Source organism: Artibeus jamaicensis, unplaced genomic scaffold (assembly GCF_021234435.1).
Source record: "Artibeus jamaicensis isolate MK-2021 breed Jamaican fruit bat unplaced genomic scaffold, CSHL_Jam_final contig_465, whole genome shotgun sequence".
NCBI lineage: Eukaryota > Metazoa > Chordata > Mammalia > Chiroptera > Phyllostomidae > Artibeus > Artibeus jamaicensis.
In genome coordinates, this window is record NW_026521843.1 from 40,558,207 (window position 1) to 40,583,928 (window position 25,722).

General features: G+C 36.8%; 1 protein-coding gene across 7 annotated transcripts in view; it reads left to right on the forward strand.

The window, feature by feature from the left end:
* The window catches only part of SANBR (SANT and BTB domain regulator of CSR), a 61,648-nt gene extending 37,863 nt beyond the window's left edge, over positions 1-23,785 (forward strand). For 4 of the 7 annotated variants that reach the window (XM_053667137.1, XM_053667139.1, XM_053667142.1 and 1 more), the window contains 11 exons: positions 428-580; positions 7,086-7,231; positions 8,240-8,339; positions 9,780-9,812; positions 10,660-10,759; positions 15,585-15,676; positions 17,022-17,050; positions 17,128-17,201; positions 17,812-17,900; positions 19,165-19,256; positions 22,051-23,785. In XM_053667137.1, coding sequence (XP_053523112.1) covers positions 428-580; positions 7,086-7,231; positions 8,240-8,339; positions 9,780-9,812; positions 10,660-10,759; positions 15,585-15,676; positions 17,022-17,050; positions 17,128-17,201; positions 17,812-17,900; positions 19,165-19,256; positions 22,051-22,087 — 945 coding nt within the window. In that variant the 3' untranslated portion in view covers positions 22,088-23,785. Of the gene's footprint in view, positions 1-427; positions 581-7,085; positions 7,232-8,239; positions 8,340-9,779; positions 9,813-10,659; positions 10,760-15,584; positions 15,677-17,021; positions 17,051-17,127; positions 17,202-17,318; positions 17,412-17,811; positions 17,901-19,164; positions 19,257-22,050 lie in introns of those variants that run through there. The other 3 variants (XM_053667138.1, XR_008392010.1, XR_008392011.1) reach the window with 3 other exon arrangements.
* Positions 23,786-25,722: the final 1,937 nt, after the last annotated feature.

The following is a 25,722-nucleotide window of genomic DNA, read 5'->3' on the forward strand; positions in this document are numbered from 1 at the left end:
TTTGGCTAATTGTGAAATCAGTTGTACATCAAGATCAATTTAATTCATCTGAATTTTGAGTAACATGTTTTGGTTTTGCTTTTTAATAGCTTTATTACAGCATAATTATACGCCATAAACTTCATTTAAGTATGCAGTTTAGTAAATTTAGAGTTGTGCAACCTCACCACCATCCAATGACCTCATCACCCTATCACCCCAAGAAGATTCCTTGTGTCCATTTGCTACCACTCCCCAATCTTACCTCTAACCTCAGGCAACCACAAATCTACTAGTCTCTAGAGATTTGCCATTTCTGTACATTTTATGTAAAGAAAACATACAACGTGATCTTGAGTAAAGTATTTTTAAGATATACTTAAATATTGTATACATTAAGATATCAATATGGGAATAATTATTGATTTTATTTATTTCTTTTATTCAGGTTTTTCTCTGTATAGAATTTTCACATTGTCAGTATCATTCAGAAGGAGTGGTTTATCCTCCTGCAGCAAGTTCGCTGAGTACTGTGGGCACTGGAATTTATCCCTGCTGCAACCACAAGGTTCTTCGGTTTGATCCTACTCAGCTTACAAGGGTAATGCTCAGTGTTACCCTTTTGCAGTTACATTGCTCACTAATAATTTTTATTTTATTTAAATCATTTTCTCTTTTTGTTTTTAAAGTATACAGGTAATACATTCATGTAGGGTTGATGGTATTACAGTGTTACAATGAACATCCTTGCACATACACCTTGGTGCAGTGCATGAGTATTGCTAGAGCTTAGAGTCCTTGATCCCTAACACTTTTGAAAATGTTATGTAATTAAAACTCATGGGTGATGAAAGGGACCTAAATCTCTTCCTCCTCATCATTCATAAAACAGATATAGAGGGGGGCAAAAGTAAGTTTATAGTTGTTCGTATGGAAAAATAACATAATAATTCATAAATAATACTACAAGAATAAACCCTTTGTAATCCACATGCTTACAACTGTAAATCTCCTTTTGCCCCATCCTGTATTTATAAAGCACCAAAGTTGTATCACACACTGTACAAGGCAGAGGGTAGTATATAAAGTTAGATAGTTTCTGTCTTCATGGAGCTTAGAGTTCAGGCAATGATATCAAAAGGGAAAAAGTATACAAGGAAATGTTTGAAGAAGTTTACAGGTTCATAAATGTCTATAATAGGCTTATCTTACCTTCTTAGGGATTTGGCATTTCATTGAGATCTGAAGGGTAGGTAGGAATATTTGAGGGGAAAGAGCCCTCCAGTCAAAACAGCAAATCCAAAAGGGTTACAGTAAGAGACTGAAAGAAGCTCTGCCTGTTATGTAAAAAAATAAAACAAAACAAAAAAACATGCATATTTGAAAACAAAGCTGGAGAGGCAAGTAGATGTCAGCCCATGTAGGGGCAGGACCTCCTCGGGCATGTTTGAGTTTTTTCCTTCATTTCCAGTTTTTGAAAATAGCAGTTGCAGTGTAGAGAATGACTTGAGGAATAATCAGTAGAATTAGGACCAGGAGGAAGTTATCATAGTAGTCTCAGAGAAAGATGATGGTCACTTGGACTAGAGCAGAGGAGATGAAGAGAATGGATGAATTCAGTATTTAGGAAATAAAAACTGATTGATGGATTATGTCATATAGGGAGAATATGACTCAGTTTAATGCTTGTGCTACTTGATTTATGGTGGTATTATTCACTGAAGAGGAAACAACAGAAGGGAATTAGGTTTGGAGAGAGGCTCACAAGTTCTGTTTTGGACATTTTGGGTTTGAGATGCTCTATAAGATAACCAGACAAAAAGTGTTAAATATATGGGTTTGGGTTCTCAGAGAAATGATTAGGGTGGATATAATAATTTTTAAGTCTTCTTGCAAATAAGTGATTATTGAAGCCACCAAGTATAGGTGAGCATAAGGGCAGAGGGCCTACAGTAGCACCTGGAGAAACTCCAATATTTAATGGCTACATAGAGAAGCATCAGGCTACAAAGGAGAATAATTAGGAACAGCCAGAATAATAGGAAAGAAACAAAGAACATTGTCATAAAAGTCAAGGGAGCAGTGTTCAAGAGAGAGTGGTCCACAATAGAAATACTGCGAAGAGGTCAAGTAAAATAATGAAATAAATGTATTTTGACTTTGGTGACCTGGAATCCATAGGTATGAAGATGTTTTGGTCATGTGCTAGACCCAGAAGTCAGATTAGTGTGGGCTGAAATGTGAGTGGAAGAACAACAGATGGAGGCAGTGTGAACAGTTCTTTTGGGAAATTTGAGAAAGGAAGGGAATGGATCAGTAATCTGTATTTGTTTATGTTTATGTTTTATTTTGATAGGAGAGAACTTTTTAAAAGTCAGCGGAAAGGATCCAGTAAGGAAAGGCTGATAGTATAAGGTCTATGAGGAGGCAGAGTAGGGTGGGATCTGAAGCACAAATGGCAGTAATTGTGTAGACAGGAGGGAGGGAAGCTCCTATAATGTTACAGGAGAGAAGAGTAGGGTGGTTGTAGAATTAGTAAAATTGTATTTTTCTCATTGATGATACATTAATCCAACTGAATGCCTTTCCTGTTCTCCATCAAGTAGAAGGTAAAGCCATCTGCTAAGAATCAGGGAAAGAGGGAAAGTTTCAAGGTTTGGAGGAAGTATTGAAGGTTTGAAAGTCTTTCAGAAAACAGAAAAGTGAATTTTCCAGATAAATATTATAGGTTACTAGGGTCATTGGAAATTGCTGATCATAAATTTATAGTGAAATCCAACATAACTTTTTATATTGCAATCTCCAGAAATTTTCTCCAGGCAGGGCAAAAATGGGTTCTTGAGCTCATTCAGAGTTGGGGTTTTGTCAGATGGGTATGATGAAATTTAGGAGCAAGGAGTTTGGAATGTTAGCACAAATGTTACTGAAATGATGGATCGTAGGATTTAATTTAGATTAGGAAGTTTGTTATTTTTGCAATCAATTACCTGACACGTGCACTGGCTCACAGCGCCGGCGGCATCATGGATGAGACATAAGACAAATTCACACGGACTACCGAGTCCTGTGGAGGAAAAGGGAAGGCACAGCTACTGCCTCAAAGGGGGAGAGCCTCAGAGCAGCCTGGCAACTCTCTCAAGGGGAGAGCGCGCTGACCCTTGCCTAGACAGGATTTTATTGGGCTTAATTTGCACAGGACTATAGGTACAGCTCATTAATCACTGTCAGGCAGTAAGGATAAAACAGTAGATAGCATACAAAGAACTATTAGGGCTTCTTCTGAGTCAGGGGCTATTAGTTAAAGGGCTACAAGACTTCGGGAAAACACACTCATTTTCTGCCCAGGCCTTTATCATTTAACTAAAAGCATTCTTAACAAAGCAGGCTTCACAGGATTGTTAGGAATTCTTTCTTATGCTAAATCACCCCTGATCCCACTCTAGCTTCCAAGGGGCTACACCACCTCCCCCATCACAGGCTTTCAGGCTTAAGTGGATTAGAGCCAGGAAGGGCTTCTCCCAGAGTACTTGGGGACTGGGCTATGTCAGAATAGCCAGGGGGCAAGGGCCCATCACTCCCTTTTTGTTGCAGTTCCCTGACTCCTTCCATAATGGCCTCCCAAGTGATTGTGTCTGGCTTAGGTTGTCCCTCCTCTGAGGAGTCTTACCCATCATCAACTATCTGACCATGCATTGGGGCAGGGGAGTAAGTAGAGGCAGCGTTTGCTACCAGAGACAAGCTTTGTCTCTGTGGCTCCACATTCTGGAGGTTGCTCACTCATCCTTAGACATGGGGGGGTTACAGCTCCTGAAACCAGGCCGTGCGTTTCCCAACAATTACCAATTTTGATTATTAGAGATTTTATTAGTTAGGTAATAGATTGCTGTCATACTGTTCATAACTAAGATTTAGTTAACACTTTGCATGCAACACTGTTTAAATGAGGCATGAGAGACTTTAAGCAGAAGAGCATTAGCTTTGACAGGCCCGAGACATTTTATTAATTCATGATTGCTTTTATATATTTGCAGTAACATGATTTTTAGTCCTTGCAGTTCTTTATAGTTATGATGTTTCTATTTTAACTGTCACTTCATTTTAAACAGTACTTCTTGAAGTTGTAACTCTTTGGCTTTTTTGTCTGCATAATAGTTATATTGACTACTAATCCATTTACAGTGAGAGGATTAGGAGTAAATAGTGATTAAACTGTATGATAAATTTTGTATGTGAAATCATGGATATTTATTGAGGTAATTTATTGGGCTAAGTGAAATCTAGATAACTCATGCAGTGATTTATATTTCCAGTAATGGCTATGTAATACAGACCATTCCTCCTATCAAAAAGCAACTTAAAAAGGTGGATGAAATATAAAGATCATATTAAAAGCATGAACAAGCTAACAGGGAATTAGTGATAAGATACAGGGGATGAAGGGAACTGAGAGGAGTGGGCTGGCACTCAAGTTCATTTTGGACGGGACTGCAATCTGAAAGGGTGGCCGAGAAGCTGGGCTGTTTTTGGTGCCCTGTCAGGATTTTGGGGAAATTCAGGGTCCAAGGTCTGTCAATACTGGGGATAATAATGAATAACATTCACTCCCTCACACTTTGAGTAAGTCAGAAGCAAGCCATTTCTTGCCTGAATAGTAGCCTGGCTTTGATTTATTTCAGTGGCATGGAATATTTCAAGCCCTCAAATTGGATTAAGGTAATCCTGGATTGCCACTCTCCCCAGGGACCTGGGAGAGCAGTAAAAATCCTCTTTGGACAAAGATAATATTATTCTAAACCTCAAATTATTTCTATAAACATTTTTCTAACAAAATATTCAGCATGCAAAGATAACTTGGCATAGATGAAATAAGTGTTTTTTAAGACATATATGTGAAAGAAAAACGAATAAAGCTATTAAAAGGTAATAACATAAGGAAGAAATTTTAAATTAAAGTATGTAAACTACATTGAATAAGCTGAAACTGAGGAAACAAACATACAGGTAGGACCAGATGTTAGCAACACATCTCCATAAAAGGTTCATACTAAGATTTTTTTAAAACTCTTATAAATCAATAAGAAAAAAACAATAGGAAGTTCACACAACAAAGTTCTTTGTTGTTGTCCAGTAAACGTTCAAAGAAACTCAACCTCGTTTGTAATTGGGGAAAGGCAGATAAAACCACAATGAGATACCACTGCATGCTCATTAGAAAGATTAAAAATATCTCACCAAGTGTGAGAATTAGTGAGAATATAATGAGAACTCTTCATACACTGCTGATAGTAATATATTTTTGTACATATAAGCACTTGTGTGCCAGGAAACATGTAAAAGAATGTTCATAATAGTATTATTTTTTTTTACCTTCACCCAAGGGAGGACATGCATAGAGAGAGGAAGGGTGGGAGAAAGAGAGGGAGAGAAACATCAATGGGTTGCTTCTCACACGCACCCTGACTGGAACCAAACTGCAACCTAGGTATGTGCCCTGAACAGGAATCAAACGCATAACCTTTCAGTCTATGGAACAATGCTTCAACCAACTGAGCCACAACAGCCAGGGCCATAACAGTATTATTTGTAATAGCTCCAAACTGGAAACAACCCACCTATCAATTGTAGCATGAATAAATTTGTATGCATTCTTACAAAGGAATACTGTATATTAAAGCAAAGGTTAGTTATACAATAACTTGGCTGAATAAAAACATAATGCTGAACCAAACAAGTGAGATGAAACTAAACAATAGTACTTAGGGTTGTATCTTCTAGTGGTAAAAGGATAAAAGCAAGGAGAATTAAGTACTATAAAAGTCAGGATAGAGATTATCCTTTGGAAGAAGGGAGGTAGTTACAGGCCCTTGGGGAGACTCCTGGAGTGTTGGAGATACTCTTCTTTCTTTTTTTTTTTTAAAGATTTTATTTATTTACATTTGTTGTTTGTTGCGTTGTCTATTATAGCCATCCTGACTGGTGTAAAGTGGTATCTCATTGTGGTTTTAATTTGCAAATATTTACTTCTAGAGAGGGGAAGGGAGGGAAAAGAAAGAGAGAGAAACATCAATGTGTGGTTGCCTTTCACATGTCTCCCACTGGGGACCTGGCCTGCAACCCAGGCATATGCCCTGACTGGGAATCGAACCTGTGACCCTTGGTATGCAACCCGTGCTCAATCCACTGAGCTACACCAGCCCGGGCGAGATACTCTGTTTCTTAATGTGGATGGTGGTTACATGAATACTCTTGGATATTTTTACGGTATATGAGGTCTGTCCAGAAAAGCCCAGCCATTGTTAAAAGAACAAGAACAGTTTGTGCAACATCGATGTAACCTGACAACCAAGGAATGTGCATGTGTGAACAAGGATTTCACTGAACCAGTCAGTGGTGGCAGTAGATGCTGTTGAGTGAGCATGTGTACTGTGTGGCCGCCGCATTCAAAATGACTAAGCGAGTAAAGCATCAAATTTTGCATTAAGCTTGAACATTCCTGTGCAGAAACTATTCGGATGACTCAGAAAACCACAAGTATGGGCAACTGGTGATTGGCAGCTTTATCGCAACAATGCACCCACTCATACATCAGGTCTTGTGCAGTTTTTTGGTGAAACATCAAATCACCCAGCTGACTCAGCCCAGCTACAGCTCAGATTTGGCACCCTGCAACTTCTGGCCTTTCCCAAAACTAAAATCACCTTTGAAAGGGAAGAGATTTCTGATCTTCAGTGAGATTCAGAAAAATACAATGGGGCAACTGGTGGTGATTGGGAGAACTCTGTGAGGTCCCAAGTTACCTACTTTGAAGGGAACTGAGGCATCATTGTCCTATACACAGTGTTTCTTGTATCTTGTGTCTTCTTCAATAAGCATCTCTATTTTTCTTCAATAAGCATCTCTATTTTTCATGGCTGGATACATTCTGGACAGACCTTGTACATTTATGTCTCATGTTCTTTCCTGTGTGGGATTTTTTTCCTTGGGGAAAAAAAGAGCTGAAATGGTTGATATGACTAGGCAAAGAGGAACAAAAACATACAGTCATCTTTAAAGGAATGTTTCCGTAATGAACCAACCTCTCTAATTTAGTGTCTCTCGTACAACAGGGTTGTAAAGTGAGAGACCACACAGTTGCTCTTAGCGATCAAGGTGAAGATGGAGATTTGTTATCCTGTCCAACTGCTAGAATACTGGATGATCTGCACAAACACAGAGATGTCGTTGTTGTGCCTTTTTCTAAAGACACAGTTAGGTGAGGTCAGGAGGGAGGCATGGGGGAGGGTGAGAGGGATGTACTGCAACTTTACCATCCCCTCGTGTCTCTCCAAATCACTGTCAGTCCTCATATAGTTTACATTATTTCAGAAAGCTTAACTGAAATTATGTTAGCTTAAAATAAGAGCCAACAGGTGCTTATTTGATAGGAAGAGTACTTCCAGAGAAAGAAAAACTAATAAAAGTCCTTGTAATTGAGAGGTTGGGACCTGCAATCTAATTCTTGAAGTTTTTTTTTTTTTCTTTTTTCAAGTTATGTAAGCTCATCTTAAATGCTTGACTGACACAAGTAGAAAAATAGTTGATGATTGAGGTCATCTTTGCAAAAATTTGAGCTCCTTGAAGTCATTAATTTCTGAAGTTACTTCCATCATCTTGCAACTACAAGTTATCAGGTTGAGGTTAGGAGGACACCGTAATAAAGGCTGTTCTTTTTTTTCTGTTGCTGCAGTGAGCTCCTGTAATGGGTACCATTCCCAAAGCAGTACCCATTAGAGGAGCCCATTTCACCCCCAGGCCAGTGTGATGCCTGGAGTGCAATAGTGTTCCCCCCATATGGAGGGATCCCTGCTGAGGGATCCCTGCCAGGGGAATCACTAAGAATTAAGAAATGTAGATTTTGAAATACAAACCTTATACTCAAGAACTGTAGTTCCTTTTTTAATTGAATTTATAGGGTTGACATTGATTAATAAAATTAGATAATTTTCAGGTATACAGTTCTATAATACATCACCTGTGTATTGTATTGTGTGTTCACCTCCCCAAGTGAAGTATCCTTCCATCACCATTTTCCACCTTTGTTCCTCTTCTACCTCCCCTCACCCTCCTTTCCCTCTGCTAATCACCATACTGTTGTCTGTGTCTATGAAGAACCATATTTCCAAAGATCAAATTAAAAACATGTGCAATAAAAAAGATAACATTTGCATTTAAATTCTTAAGAAATTGAACACTTCCTCATAAAATGTCTTTTTCTCCCTAGTGATTCTGGAGTTGGTTCCTGGGATGAGAAGGGTCTGGACTGTGATGTTTTACTGGAGCCAAGTACACCATGGGGCCCCAAAAGTGGGGAGCTCAATGCTGTGAGTAGCTTGTTTCACTCATTCTTTATTTACACAAAAAATTGATGACATTTAATCTTTGATAGAAACTTGATCATTTTAAATTGAAGTTGAGCCCTGACCAGTGTGACTCAGTTGGTTGGACATCATCCTATAAATCAAAAGACTGAGCATTTGATTTCTGGTCAGATCAGGGCACATGCCTAGGATGTGAGTTCGGGCACCTATGAGAAGCAACTGATTGATGTTTCGCTCCCTTTCTCTCGCCCTCCCTCCCCTTCTCTCTAACAATTAATAAGGATGTCCTCAGGTGAGGGTAAGTAAATAAATAAATCAAAGTTGCAATTTTTAGTTAGTAAGTATTTTCTAACTATTGGACATAATAAGGTTTTATGCTGAGTTAATAGAACTATAAGGGTAATAGCACATATTTATTGTCCTCATAGAATTAGTAACTAATTGACTTTAATTTGGTGGAAAATATAACATGGCCTTCAGGGTTTTTATTATGGATAAATAATGATTTGAGGAATGAAGATAGTATGAATGGTATATTTTGTGGCCTCCTAGTACTATAACCTGTTTTTGACATGAATTTTTTTTCCATTGTAGTCAGAAATGCATGTAGTTTTTCTAACATTTCAAAACTAGAATATGACCAGGAAGCTTTGATTCATGTTGCTAACAACCAGGGAGTCTCTGTTTGCTGGTGGCTTCCTGCCTTTGTGTTTATTGGGCTGGCATTTACTTCATAAAGTGAAATACTTCATGTTTTAAACTCCAAGTGGCTATAAATGTTCAATCATTAACATTTATTTATGAATAACATACAAAATAGCAAATTAGATATCTTGAATATTTATATATAGTCTGGTTCCTTAATTTATAAAAATATAAACATTAAAAAGTGAAATAGTTAGCCCTGGCTGATATGGCTCAGTGGGCTGAGCTCAGGCCTGTGAACCACATGATCCCAGTTCAATTCCCCATCAGGGCACATGCCTGGGTTGCAGGCCAGTTCCTGGCAGGGGCCAGTTCCCAGCAGGGGATGTACCAGAAGTAACCATACATTGATATTTCTCTCCTCTCCTTCCCTTCTCCACTAAAGATAAATAAATAAAGTCTTTTAAAAAAGATTTAAAAATAAGATAAAATAATTTTTAAAAGTGAAATAGTTAAAAAATAACCAAAAGTATATTATATCTGCATGTTATTTACTTATCCTTTGGAAATGACACTAGGAAAAATTTGGGGGGAGGGTAAGCCATATATATCTTCTCTGCACAGGGGATATGAAAGATTATATTATTTTCAGCCTAAATTTAAATTTATGTTTCAGCCTGGAAGGAAACTATACTTGTAACTTTTCAAAATTCTTCTAGAATATCCATATGAAAATAAGAAGCTTTGGTCTATATAGATGCAGATTTATTATCTCTTATTCTTTTGTCTTTTTTATAGTTTTTATCACTGAAAAACTGGACTTTACAGCTGGTGAGTGAGCAACTATATTCCGCTTTCATGGATCTCTTTTGTCCTAAATTGAAGTGTAATGTTGATAAGTGTTATCAACATTATATTTTTAGATTTTATATATTTTAGTTAAATGTTTATTGTCCTTTTCAGTGTCTAAACTTTTGTACTTACTAAAAATGTCATTGTTTAGAGCAGACACATACTTCATTTTCTAGCTGCATAATCCATAAGTCTAATTAAATGAACTTTTAAAAGTTATTTTTGTCACTGAACAAAGCAACAAATCTGTAACAAGAACTTCCCAATTATTTGATTGTTTGATTGGTTGGTTATTTGATTTTTTTTACCTGTTTGCCTTTCCTGTGTCATCTGCCATCAGTATTCACAAAAATGGAGTCAGAATTTGTATCAGTGATGACAGACAGTAGGGTGGATAGATGCAGGAAACTGATGATGTTTAAGTAATCCAGTACCCCTCCGATCCGGGAAATGTGCGCATGTGCTAGCTTATAACACTACTTTAATATTGGCAATTATTGCACTTTAATTTATTCTAAATATTGATGAATATGCATTTAGTTGAATGACAGGGGTACAATTCAGCAAACACTGAGCACCTGTTAGGTGCCATCACTCTTCTAGGATCTGTGAAGGAAATAAATAAAAAATATTTGATGTAATATGATCCTGCCTGATTATAGAAATTCTTATGTCTGCTTCCTGAATGTGGTGCTAGGCAGTGATCATTTATCAGCTCTTATTTGGCTCATTCATCAAAAATAAATTTAGATATATGTGAAAAAAATTCATTACATATGTGATAATACCACATTTTTAATAGGATGTGTATTGTTTTTTAATTCAGAAACAACAGTCATTATTTTCAGAAGAAGAAGAATATACGACTGGATCGGAAGTCACTGAAGATGAAGTTGGAGATGAAGAAGAAGTGTCCAAGAAACAAAGTACATTGATTTCTTAGTTAAAAATCAAGCCTTATTTTTATGAAGAGGCTATATTCTGAAGGCTCTGATGTAAGGGATGAGGGATTGGCTTTACAAGTTCACATGGTAGGGTATAACATGGAAGGAAAAAAATAAAGAAGGCGCTATCAGGGTTTCCTAACCCTGGCACTAACACAGAACACAGAAATTATAAAGAAAGTGCAGTGTGCTGAGAAATATTCCTCCAAGTTTTTATTTCAAGTGTAATCTAATGGGTTTCTCAAAATGTATGACTCACATCAGTGTACCAAGGATGATTTGAAATGACATGCAAATGAAACATTGAATAACAATTGTCAAAATGTGACTTTAAAAAATCGAAAACAGGATTTTATACAGCTAGTGAACGAACTTGTATCAAAATTTTTCAACTCACTGGTGAGAGAAATAGCAGTAAAATGGATTCAAAGAGCATTTGAAGATTCAGATTTTCCTACAAGGCAATAAACCCATAACCTTTGGGGTTATCTTTTCTGCTAGATAGAAGTCACTTGCATTTCTATTAGACACAAAAATCTTCAAATTAACATGAAACTTCACAGAATCTGGGCCTTCAGTCAATAGTAGATAGGAAAGTCAAACACAACAGAGAAGTAATCCCTGCATAGGCCTCTTTAACAGTCCCCCAGAGGGACACTGAAAGAATGTGCAGTTCTCCCTTTGTCTTATTTCCAAGTTTTGTATAACTTTTCTTTAAATGTAGTCCTCCACCAACTATTTTTCAGTCCTAATTAGTCAAGGAGACAATGCTACTATGTCATATGTTGTTCTCACAGTTGATTGAGGTATAATTTACGTGTCATAAAATTCAACCTTTTTTGAGGGTACACATTAAGGAGTTTGGGCATACAGTTGTGTAACCACCACCAAAATCAAAACCTAGACCATATGCAAAACGTTACCTTCTGCCCCTGTAGATTCAGTTCCTTTTACCCACTCCCACCCCCGGGCAACCACTATGCTTTTTGTCACAATGATTTACCTTCTCTAACATCTCATGTAAATAGAATCATGAGTAGTCTTTTGTGTCTGTTTTCTTTCACTTATTATGATATTTTTGAGACTCATTCATATTTTGTGTATCAGTAGTTTTTTTTTAAGATTTTATTTATTTGTCTTTAGAGGGGAAGGGAAGGGGGAAGAGAAATATCAGTGTATGGTTGCCTCTCGTGCGTCTCCTGCTGGGAACTGGCCTGCAACCCAGGCATGTGCCCTGACCGGGAATCGAAACTTGATCCTTTGGTTCGAAGGCCCGCACTCAATCCATTGAGCTACACCAGCCATGGCAGGACTTTTTTTATTATTTCCTGAAGTACAGGTATATTTCCTTTTGTACAGGTATATTAGCAGTGAATTCTTTCTTTTTTATTATCTGAATATATCTTTATTTTACTTTAGATTTTTAAAAAGATGTTCTTTAGGGAGAAGAACAGGAAGGAGGAAGAGAACCATCAATGTCACTTTGTGTGATGAGACCCAACCACCTGAGTCACACCAGTCCAGTCACAGCTCACTTTCTTTAGATTTTAAGTACGGTTTTCTTGAAGTTTGGTTAACAATTTTTTTAGCATTTTGAATATGTTATTCCATCTCTTCTGGCCTCTCTGGCCTCTTGAATATGTTATTCCATGTCTTCTGTACTCCAGTGTTCTTTTAAGACTGATTAGAGATTTTGAGGGAAAGAGAGAGGGAGAGAAATATCAATGTATACTTCCCTCTCATGTCCCCTGGGAACTGGGCTGCAACCCAGGGATGTGCCCTGACATGCCTGACTGGGAATCGAACCAGGATCCTTTGGTTCACAGGCCCACACTCAATCAACTGAGCTACACCAGCCAGGGCTGGCCTCCAGTGTTTCTGATGAGAAGTCAGTTGTTGATATACTTGTTAACCTGTATATAATGCACCCTTTTAATCCTATTGCTTTCAAGATTTTCTTTTTATTTTTGACTTTCAGAAGTTTGATTGCGATATGCTTAGATGTGCTTTTTTTGTGTGTTTATCTTACTTGGGATTTGTTGACCTTCTTGGATTGGTAACAATGTTTCCACAAAATTTGGGTAGTTTATGGTCATTATTTAAATACTTGTTCTGCTCCTTTCTCTCACTTGTCTTCTGAAACTTCAATACATATACATGTTAGACCTTTTGATATAGTCCCACAGGTGTCTGACATTTTGCTTCTATCCTTCAGTTTTTTATTTATTTTCTGGATTAGATCATTTCTAGTGTTTAACTCACATTCATTGAGTCATTCTTTTGCCATTTCAGATTTTCTCTTGAGCCCATCTCGTACAGTTTTTCATTTCAGTTATTATGCTTTTCAGCTCTAGAATTTCCACTTGGTTTAATAGTTTTTATTATTTCATTTAGATTCTTTATTTACTCAATAATATAATTTTTTAGGACATATTTGTAATAGTTGTTTTGAAGTCATTGTCTGCCAAATCCAACGTGCAGGCCCTCACTGAGTCAGTTTCCATGGACTGTTTCTTTTCTGAGCTGAACTTTTCATTTTCTTTACCTGTAACTTTTGGGTGAAAAATGGACATTGCAGATTGTCTCTGTGCAATTTTGAGATATTTCGTTCTTCTGAGTATTATTGGGATTTTTGTTTTAGTAGGCAGTTAACTTGCCTGATCCAAAAAGCAAAGTCTCCCCCATAGTATGCAGTGGATGGTGTTTCTGCACAGGTGATTTTCACTACTCACTGCTGCTGCTTTAGCCTCTCCCATCCCTTACCCCCAGGGGTCACACCAGCCTTGGCAGTTTAGTGTCAGCCAAGGATTTGGACAGAATACATATTCAGATTTGGAGCCTTCCCTTGCTGTACGGGTTCTCTCTAGATTTCTACTTGTCTTTCCAGTCCCAAGTTTGACCTCTGCTATCAAAAGCTCAAACCACGTGCAGTTTGGGGAAAGCATTCAGTCAAAGGCACAAGAAACTCACACCTCACAAAACCAGAAAAGTTACGGCTCACAAAAGTTGACACCCCACCCTAATTTCTGCTTGCCTTTTTAGCTGGGTTTTCTAGGGCCTCTTATGTTCTTACATAGTTTAATACTTAGCTAGGAATTTGGGCAGACTTTCAACTCACATTTTATTTATTTACTTATTCAGAGCTTAAAATGAGTTTATTAGTGAAACAGTGAGACAGAACCTATTGTCACATTTTAGATCCTAGGTCTTTTGTGACTTTCTTGCTTCCAAAATTTCCCCTTTATATTTTCAACTTCTCTTTTGCTTCCAGCTCTTATCTTGACCGTGGAGCTCATGAGGCTATAATTTTTCTCCCTGAGCTGGGGAGGTTGGGAAGTGCCCTCAGGCAAGAAGGCCACAAACTCACAGTTCTTACCTCTTATATCTTTCAGTTGAACAATAACCCACAATCTTCTGACCCACTACCTCTTGCATCTTTCAAATGTAAATATTCAAATTCTTCCTACTTTTGATTATTTGCCACTGCCTGCAGATGGTTATTTGAAATATATTTGTTCTCTTTTTATTATCATTTTTTTTGGAAGGAATTGCCATTGCAGATGTCCCACCCTATCATGTCTTTCAGCAATTTTTAAAAATTAATTTATTTTCTGATTACATTTGGTATGTAGTATTATATTAGTCTCTGGTATGCAACATGATTATATATATAATATAATATATATATATACACCTTATGAAATGATCACTCTAATAAGTTTAGTACTCATCTGACACTATGCATAGTTATTACAATATTATTGACTATATTCTCTATGCTATACTTTACATCCCCATGATTATTTTTTAAATAATTGTTGTAATTTTTCATTACAGTCTGCACGCAATATTATATTAGTTCCAGGTGTATAACCCAATGATTTGATATTATACAGAAATTTTATGTATAATACTTTGCAATCTCCCAATTAAACAGAGACACTCGTGAGGGGCTCAGGGTTTGCCAGCAAGCAGATCTACCTCGATTATTAATATTGTTTTTATTCTAGTATCTTCAAGGTTACCTTGTATGCAGCACATTTTATCGGTATATCATTTATGGTAGTGATATAAAGTTTCCCTTTTAAATGATATAGCAAAAATTGTGACGATTGTTCACAAATAATTGATATTTGTGAAATAGTGATCCAATGTACAGTATTATTGTTACCTTCAAACATTGTTTTTAGAGAAATGCTTCTTTCTGTTTCTTCTTTTCTGCCCCTCACCTTTCTTTACTAAACTGTCAGTGTTCAGAAAAAAATTCAGAATGCTGACTGCAGGACTGCCCTAGTCAAGACTACAGTTTGTTCCAAATCTGCTTCTTCTCAATATCGTTTTTGTCCTACCTCCATTGTTGCTCTTATAGCCCCACCTCCTGCCTGAGCAAAAGACATTTTAAAGATTTGTGTAATGGGCGTGTGTGTGAGTTCCAGGACTATAGGTATGTTTTTACATTAAAATTTTGGAATTAGGAGATGACTTCGTTGTCAAATTAGACTCAGAAATAAATATGTATAATTTTCCCCAACATTTTTCTATATTTAATTTCAATGGGACTTTGAATTCATTGCCTCATTTTTTTCCCCAAAGGTTTTCACCGAGTAGAAGAAGAAAAGTAATTGAAATGAGCCCATGTTAAGCACTTTTAGTGCTTAAGACTTTTCTGCATATTTACTTTTTATCCAGAAGTAATGTTAGTTTTTAAAAAACAATGGTTTTTCAGTGTTTTGTTATTTGGAAGAAACAAGTGCATTAGAGAAATATACAGGACTTATTCTCAAAACATTGATTTTTCTCTTATCAGGGAAAAAGGAGAAGCCAAAGAAGTTCACTAAGCAGCCAAAAAAGCAGATGTCTTCACCATGTGGTCAGAAGAAAGAAAAGGCATTGGAGAAGGTAACTCTAAATTATATATTGCTATTCTAAAGTTAATATTCAGAAATAAGAAAGCAAGTATAGTTAGGAGAAATCTGAAGGAGAAGAATAGTAAATTCCATAGTGGAATGCTAGCAGTGTAAAATGAAAAAGTTTTATTAAGACAGATTAAAGATCTCTAAGATATACTGACAGGTGAAAAAAGGAAGTGCAGAATAGTATGTAGAGTGGCATATGATGCCACCACTGGTGCAGTAGAGGTAAAGGAATATATATGAATTTATTATATCTACCTAAAATATCTCTGGAATACTGTGTAAGAAATCAATAAGGTTGCCCTGGCTGATATAGCTCAGTGGATTGAATGTGGGCCTGTGAATCAAAGTGTTGCTGGTTCAATTCCCAGTCAGGGCACATGCCTGGGGTGCAGGCCAGGTCCCCAGTGTGGGGTGTACAAGCAGCAACCACGCATTGATGTTTCTGTCCCTCTTTCTCCTTTTCTTCCCCTCCCTATAAAAATAAATAAATAAAATCTTAAAAAAAGAGAAACGGATAAGATTGACTGCCCCTAAGAAATCAAAGAATGTCTGGGGGCAGAGGCTTTTACTATGTGTTATTTGTAGCTTTTGAATTTTGAATCAATATTACTTATTTAAAAAATAAAACACATAAATAGACTCTAAAATAAGATAAATAGAATTAAAATTTTAATAAATTAGTCAGTGTGGGGCAAAAGTAGGTTTACAGTTGTTCATATGGAAAATAATACAATTAATAAATAGTAATACAGGAATAAACTCCGTTTTATATATGCATAATGCTAAACCTACTTTTGTCCCACCCTGTACTTTATGGTCTTTTAAAATAATTCTTATTTCCCTGTGACTTCAAAGGAAGAGATAAAAATCCAGGTAGGAATAAGAGAACAGTAGTAACCACAGTTGCCTAAAAGAGAAACAAACCATGGATTCAAAAAATGTGTGAAAGCTGGAGTTGAGACAAGTCCCACACAATTACATTGGATGTGTTGTAGGTTCATCTTTGTGTTAGGTACTACAGACACAGAATGGGTGAATAATAAAAGATTGCATAAGCTGGGGCTTCCATTTCAGACCATAAAGCTGGATTCAAATTCTAGGTTTGTTTTTCTTTGGACAAGTTTCTTAATTTCTATGAACCTACTTTTCTTATAGAGATAATAACACCTGTTGCATGTGGTTGTTGTAATGCTTAAATGAAATAATACTTGTAATGCTCTTCATACAGTATCTTGCACTCAATAAATGTAAACTCCTTTTATTATTAACTATAGCACTATCAGTAAATATGTTCTAATTAGGCCTTAATGTTGTCTACTTTTTTTTAGTCAACTTCTAGAGATGTGTCTCCTTTCATGTGAGTATCACTCCTGAATCCAATGAAATATTCATTCTTAAAGCATCAATGCTGATTTTTGCTTAATTTTTCACTAGTGTGAGTATGCAGAAGAATAAGTGGGATGCTTCAAGATCATTGAGATTCAACCAGGATGCACAAAGAGAAGATGGTAAGTTTTACTTTTTGGGTGGTGTGCAAATTAGGTATAAATAACAATAATAGGAATCTTTTATATTATGAAGTATGCTGAATAGTTTTTTTAAGATTTCTATTTCTTTATTTTTAGAGATAGGGGATAAGAGGGAGAAAGAGAGGAAGAGAAACATCGATAGGTTGCTTCTCACACGCACCCCTAACCAGGGACCTGGCCTGTAACCTGGTATGCTGAACAGTTTTAAAGGTTTCAATTGGAATAAGGCTCAGAATTAACACATTCCTTAGACCTCAACCAGAGTTTCACTATTAGACAATCACAGTAGGTAATGTATTATTTTATGCACGTATGATTTTGAAGTCTCTTAGACTGACTTTTGTCCACTAATTTTACTCTAAAGGTGGCAGAATATGTTTTAGGCTAATTTACAATAATCTCAAAAGTATCACAGTTATCCATGTATGAGCCCTTTTGTCACTCACAGCCTAAAATTCTTCAAAGATAGGCATAGGTAATCTGTAAAATGAGATTCTCATAAAACCTTGATGATTGTAATCTTTTTTTAAGAAATAAAAGTTATAAATCATTCTCATGATAAGCAAGGTTTATTATTTTTTACCTTCAGATCAGAGGCGGATGTCTGAAATTACAGGGCACCTAATAAAGATGAGACTGGGTGATCTGGATCGAGTCAAGTCAAAGGAATCGAAAGAAGTGAGAATTATGTACTAGTGTACTGTGCTTGCTTATATGTGCCTCCCTACTTTATTTTCATTCATTTTGAGAAATATAAAGTTGTTTTAGGCAGAATTTAAAAAAAAATTTAATATTTTATATCCTGCCCCAGTTAGCCAATTCATTCACATTAAAGTTTTCTACCATCTCTTATGATCCATGGTTCGTGGGTCCTCTGCAACACACATAATAAAGTACATTGTCACTGGAAGTGTAATGTCACACCGAGAGTAGGGTTAAGTGTGCACTGCTGACCAGATGCTAACCATCCAGAGGGTAACTTTCTGGAAACTGCTGATTTTGATCAACCCTGCATGAAGTACTTAGATGTTATCTCTAAAATAAGACAGGATCTTGTTGAGAACGATGACTAGAAATATCTATGTTCTTACTAGAATTACATGTTAGCTGTAACATTATCATAGTATTGGTGTTATTTAATTAAAATAACTCTTGCCCCTATTTTTTATTTAAAAGTGCATTTCCCTGTAAAACTTCTCAAAGAAAACATAGGAAAAAATCTTTGTGACCTGGGTTAGACAAATATATCTTAGCTACAACAACAAAAATGTAATCCATAAAAGAAAAAAATTGACAAATTGGACTTCATCAACATTTAAAAGTTCCTGTTTTTGAAAGACACTCTTAAAAAATGAAAAGGCAAGTCATAAGCTATGAGAAAATATATATAAAACACCTGGTAAGGGATTTGTATCCAAAATATATAAAGAACTCTCAAAAATTAATAAAATAATCCAATTAAAAGAAATGGGCAAAGGATTAACCATACTCTTATTAAAAGAAGGATACAGGGAGCAAATAAGCACATGAAAAGATGCAACATCATTTGTCATTAAGGAAATGCAAACTAAAACCTCAATAATATATATCACTATAAACCAAATAGAATGTCTAAAATAATTTTTAAAACATGCTGGCAATGTTTTCAAGAATCAGTAGTGTCAAATTGGTTGACTTATAAGGGACACAAGGGGATTTTCTTGGATGAAGGAACTATTTATTCTGTGTCTTTTGTAACAATGGTAACACAATTGTATGCATTTGTCAAAAGTCCGGAATATTTACTGAACAGGGTGAATTTTAATATATGTATGTTATGTCAAAGAGCCGGAATGTTCAAAAATCAAACTAAAGGTACTTTTAAGTTAAGAGTAATACCATTTTAATAAAGCATAGTTTCTCTTGATTTTGTAAAGATAATGACAGCTCCTTTACTCTGCAGTTTGCTGGAGGTATTTATTCCAGGCTCGAAGCGCAAATCAAGGCCTCGGTGCCGGTCAGTGCCCGGCAGGGAAGCTCAGAGAAAAACTCGAGGTATGTCAGCTTAGGAGAATTCAGAGTGCCGTTGGCTTTGAAGGGATTTTTTTCTGGGCAAATCACATTGAGTTTTGTTTTATTCTGTTTCAAGAATCAGATCAAGACACTAATAATAACCAGATTTTAACTAAAACATTAAGACTTTAAAAGGTCATAAGCACAAAATTTAATGAAAGTATAGGTTTATTTTAAGACTTCAGTTTATTGATTCAGCTGTGTTCTGATCCAACTGCTGATAAAAATGTGAGCTATACTGCTACTGTTAATTAGCAAACTTGTAATACTATTTATAGGTTATATGCTATTACTTTACATAAATCATTGAAGTCTTTCTCATTTCTTGTTTTATTTCTCTTTTAAAAATCTAACTTATGGATCCTGTGTTATTTTATTTCACCAGTTTTTAAAAATATAATTTATTGATTATGACATTACAGTTTTCCCATTTCCCCCCTTCATTCCCCTCCACCCTGCACACCCCCTCCCACCTACATTCCCCCCACTTTAGTTCATGTCCGTGAGTCACAAGTTCTTTAGCTTCTACATTTCCCACACTACTCTTACCCTCCCCCTGTCTATTTTCTCCCCACCATCTATGCTACTTATTCTCTGTACCTTCTCCCCCCTTCTCCTCCTCCCACTCCCCTGTTGCTAACCCTCCATGTGATCTCCATTTCTGTGGCTCCACTCCTGATCTAGCTGTCCTCTTAGTTTGCTTTTGTTTTAGGTGTGATTGTTAATAACTGTGAGTTTGCTGTCCTTTCCCTGTTTATATTTTGTAACTCCTTTTTCTTAGATAAGTCCCTTTAACATTTCATATAATAAGGGCTTGATGATAATAAACTCCTTTAACTTGACCTTATTTGAGAAGCACTTTATCTGCCCTTCCATTCTAAATGAAAGCTTTGCTGGATAGAGCAATCTTGGATGGAGGTCCTTGCATTTCATGACTTGGAATACTTCTTTCCAGCCCCCTTTTGCCTGTAAGGTCTCTTGAGAAATCAGCTGACAGTCTGATGGGGACTCCTTTGTAGGTGACTGTCCCCTTATCTCCTGCTGCTTCCAGAATTCTCTTCTTCATTTTAATCTTGGGTAATGTAATTATGGTGTGCTTTGGTGTGCTCCTCCTTGGGTCCACCTTCTTTGGGACTCTCTGAGCTTCCTAGACTTCCTGGAAGTCTATATTTTTTTGCGAGATTGGAGACGTTCTCCTTTATTATTTGTTCAAATAAGTTTTCCACTCATGGTGTTTCCTCTTCTCCTTCTGGTACCCCTATAATTCAGATGTTGGGATGTTTAAAGGTGTCTTGGAGGTTCCTAAGCTCTCCTCATTTTTTTGAATTCTTGTTTCTTTATTCTTTTCTGGTTGGATGTTTCTTTCTTCCTTCTGGTCCACTCCATTGATTTGAGTCCTAGTTTTCTTTCTATCACTATTGGTTCCCTGTGTATTTTGCTTCATTTCACTTAGTGTAGCCTTCATTTTTTCATCTAATTTGCACCAAAATCAACCAGTTCTGTGAGCATCCGATCACCAGTGCTCAGAACTGTGCATCTGATAGGTTGGCTATCTCTTGGTCGCTTAGAAGTATTGGCTCTTGGGCTTTGATCTGTTCTGTTTGAGTCATAATGTTTTGGTCAGGTCACACCTGTTGTGTATGAGGGGTGGAGTCTTAGGTGTTCACCAGGGCGGATCAATCAAATTGCTGGGTTGTGATGCTGTATGGGGGGGCGGGGTCAGAGAAGGAGCAATGGTGCTTGTTCCTTTCTCTCTCAGATTTCAGTCCCTTCTGCCCTTTCCCACAAGCAAATTAAGCCCTTCTGGTGTGGATTCCCAGGTGGGTGTGCTTGTGTACATTCAATGACCCTGTGGGTCTCTCCAACTAACTCTCCTGTGAGGCTGGGAGCCTCCCCCAGCACCTCAACCCCCGAAAGTTTTTCCAATCAGTACTTTTAGGCTTTATTTCCCAGTGCTGGGGCCCTGGGTTGCAGGGTTTGTCTCACTGCCCGTTTTTTTGCCTGGTTTATCTATGTGCGAATATGTGTCCACAGTCAGCCAAGCATCTTGCACACCTGGTTTGCTCCCTGCACCTGGTTCTGCTAACCACCACCTCTTTCTACCAGGACGCCTCTCCATGGACTGACTCTGCCCCTCTTACCGGTCTGGATGAGTGGTTCGTTGCAGTCAGACTTCAGTATAGTTCAGTTTTCTGTCTGTTCTGGTTGTGATTTTGTTTCTAAATCTTTGTTGTCCTTAAGTTTGGTTGTGTGAGGAAGCACAATATTTCTACCTATGCCTCCATCTTGGTCGGAAGTAAGTCCTATTTCACCATTTTTTTTAAAGATTTATAGTTACTGAAATTTGATAATTAATACTACAGATCCAAAAGCCTTATCTGCAATGCAGAAATCCAGAAAGCTCAAAAAACCACAAGATTTTTTTCACATATCTGTGTCAGCTCAAACGTAAACTGAGCTACTATGATGCCATTCACAGTTTTTTATTTATCCCACTTAATGTAAATGTTCATTTGTTTCACTGTCAAGTAACAATGTGTTTGATTATGAGACATTACTTCAGATTCATAATATACAATATATATACCATATTATCTCCCCCTAATTAAAAAATATGTGAATTCCAAAATACATCTCACTCCAAGAGTTTTTAAAAATGGCTTATGGAGCTACATAAAATTTCATTAAACTTTGATACTGTCAACCAAGCATAACCTAAAGTAACAGTAACTTCCTTTAAGCACCTCTGACCTTCTTTTCTGTTTAAAATATCTAGATCTAAAAGTCGTTTTGGTCCAGGGCGTCCTGCCTAAAGCACCTTAACATGTTACCAAAAAGGCCGAAGACACACTTCCGGACATCTGAAACTGCTCACCTCTTGAAGACTTCAGAACTATGACTTCTAAATATTTTAAGTTATTTATTAATTATTCTTGTAAACCACATAAATCACAATGTTAAGGAAAGTGTATAATTAGGTCTTAGGAAATCTAATTATAAATATGAAACTTCTTAAATCTAATTTTCTTTTAGTGTAATGCTAAGCTGTATAGAAAATTAGTATTTACAAATTAGTTAAGACCCTAATATTAATTTATTTATTTGAAAAAGAAGAGGACTAAACTGTTGAGTAGCCTAGATTTTTATTTTGAGACCTTAAAAAACTTAGAGAACTCACCAGGTAGTGGTACCGTGCATGTGCACTGACTGTGGTATGTCTTCTGTGAATTGTGGGGTGGCATTGAGAACTGCATTTTGTGTGATGAAATTTCCAGTGATGCTAATTTGAAGTTTGCATGGATATTAAGGAGTGACAGATCTCAAGACTGCATTAAATAAAGTGTCATGGTGAGGTATTTCCCATGTTGGGCAGAAGGGTTACATTTTTTCAAGTTTATTCCATGGAAAGCATAATGTCATTCAACCTTTTCTTCTTTTGGTTTTTAATGCTTATATATTGGTCTTCTGAGCTGGAATTGCTGATTATTAACTCTTTCCTCTGTGAAGCTAGTGCCATCTGTCAGTTTTAGAGTAGTAAATCATTTCAGTTGTATGAGATACCCACTATACGGCTGTCAGGGTTCTAAAACCCAACCATATTTCTATAGCCCTTTAAAACAGTTATAATTACTTACTGCTTTAGAGCTGCTTACAAGGAAAGATTCCCAAATTCATTTGATGGATGAAAAATTTTATATATTCAAGAGAAATAAAAATAAATTTCTGTAGGTCATATTCTAATTTTTCTAACCAAGCAGAAAGAGTGCTCAGGGAACATTTTTTTTTCGAACCATAAGCATATAAAAAATATGTGTTTGAAAATTATTTATATATAGGTCTCTTAAAACTTTAAGATGCACTTTTTCTAATTTAAATGAAGATTTGCCTTGTAATTGAAATTTCTTCAAATTGTTTGGAGAACAAACTTTGATGATGTGTGACAGAACAGCAGTTTCTGTGAAATGCTGAAGTGTTACACTCAGTATTACACATACAGAAAACATTATTTTAGTGAATGTTTCAGTTGATAAATTAAGCTAGATTTTATTTATGTTCTATCTATGGCTTGGCCAAGGTTTTTGAACTTCTGTTTGGAAACCTTGTTGCAGTTTATATAATTTTTAATTAATATTTTTGAAATAGATTATAAAAATTTTATTTTTAAATGAAAATGTTTTATAGTACATGATCTGTGAGCCCTGCTAAATACCAATTCTTGCTTAGTTTCCTGCATTCCCTGAGTTAGAGGATTTGGGTATATACCTGGTATTTAGTGCTGTGATAGTCATAGCCAGGAGAGGAAAGTAGACCCCTTTGATTTTTAACTGAGGGTAACAAGGCAAATTGCTTCTCCCCTGGTGAGATTGCACCACTGAATTGATTCTTACAAACTACAATTTATCAGAATTTGATTCTCTTCAGAATGTGCTTTTTTGTTAATGTCTCTCATACATAACACAGGTACTACATCATTTTATTCAAGCTTTTACAGTATTTTTTTTGCCACATACTTTGAGGTTTTACCTTACATTAATTCTTAATATACATATTTTAAATGGAAATAAACGTTAATGACAAAAGTAGTTTGGAAAGTCCCTTGATCTGAATCATTCCATTTCCTCAAAAAGGCCTGGATGGGCTCTAGATCACAGGTCTTCGTGGAAAAGGTGAATTTTGTAAATTGTAAGATTTTTAAAAAATATTTTATTTATTTCATTGAGGAGCTATTGTAAATCTCACCGTCTCACACCTTTCAGTTAAAAGGCACTGTGACATCGAGTTAGTCCAGTTCTAATAGGCTAACTTTCCCATTCATTTAAAGCTGGTCGGCTGGGGAAGATGATATGGGGACGGCACTATTGCTGCCCTACAGGGTTGTTGGGGTACTAAATGGCTTACAATCTAAAACAATAGCACAGTACCTTCTGGCTCACAGTGAGCCCTCTATAAATGTTAGCTATTACTGTCGTTGCATTGTTATTGTAATATTTAGAAAATAGACTTAAATTCTATAAGATAAGGGCTTGATGTCCCTCTGATGTGACCTGAGTGGCTAAGACTTAGATATATTTGTGTGTGCTCAGGGCAAGAAAGAAGAGAGGCACCTAATACTTGGTGGTTGCTATGGCATCATTTGTTATTTTATTATTCTAAACATCTTGCCTAATTTAAGCAGAGTAAACAGCATTTGTAGGAAGAGCTAGATAGGAAAACCATTTCCTGATATGCAGTAGTGACTTATGCTATTTTCAATGAGGTTTACTGAAGGGGAGAGTGAAGGTTACAGCATAATCTTACAGCAGCTTTCCGTCTAAGATGTCTTTCCTTGATAAAATATAGCAAGTTTTGCTCTTACTACTTGTCAAGTCCAGCTGACTAGATTGGAGTTGGTGTGGAATAGTAGGTGCTAAATGTATATGCCTTATCACCTTTAGTTTCACAACAAATCCCCCACATCAGGTATTACCTCACTTTGTATTTGAGAAGTGAATTCAGTGAGGTAAAGTAACCCACACACTAGGACTGGAATCTGGCTGGGCATATCAGTACATTCCAACACCTTCTTGAAACAATTTTACCTTGAATTGCCAGAAACATTCTCTCCTGGCTCACTGGCAGCTCCTTTATGTTGAAAACAAGTGACCCGAGCTCACTTCCTGTAGTTTCAGTCCTGTGTATCCAACAGCCTACTTGGCATTTGTACTTGAAATACCAGTACGTGTCTCTAACCTAACATAGTCAAAACAGAACTTGTGATATCTGGGATCTTCCCAGATACCCTCCACAACTCCCAGTTTGCTCAAGCCCAGTCCTCCCCAGTTTAATACTATTGCCCACCTAAGTGCCCAAGCCAACATCTGGAAAATTATTTCTTATCCCACTTTCCTTCACTCCCCACATCCAATTGATCAGCACATCCCATCCATCCATCCATTTACTTCTCTCCATCTTCATTATCACCATACCAAATGAGTATCTTACAGGAAGTGCTGCAAAAGTCTCCTAAGTGATTCCCCAGCTTCCACTCCAACCTCTGTTATCTACAAAGCAACCATAGTGATTTTGAAATGTGAGTCAGATCACATCACTTCCCTGCAAACACTCTAGTAGCACTCCATCAAACCCAGAATAAAGCCCTGGCTGGTGTAGCTCAATGGACTGAGCAAGGGCTGTGAACCAAAGGGTTGCTAGTTCAATTCCCAGTCAGGGCACATGCCTGGGTTGCAGGCCAGGTCCCCAGTGGGGGCCACAAGAGAGGCAACCACACATTGATCTTTCCTTCCCTGTTTCCCCCTCCTTTCTCCTCTCTCTAAATATAAATAAATAAAATCTTTAAAGAAAAAAAAAACAGAATAAAATCCAGCCTCCAGCCTCCATTGCTTAGGTTTACAAAGTCCTGCAAGACCTAGCCTCTGGCTGCCTCTCAGACCTCCTTGCCTACTACATT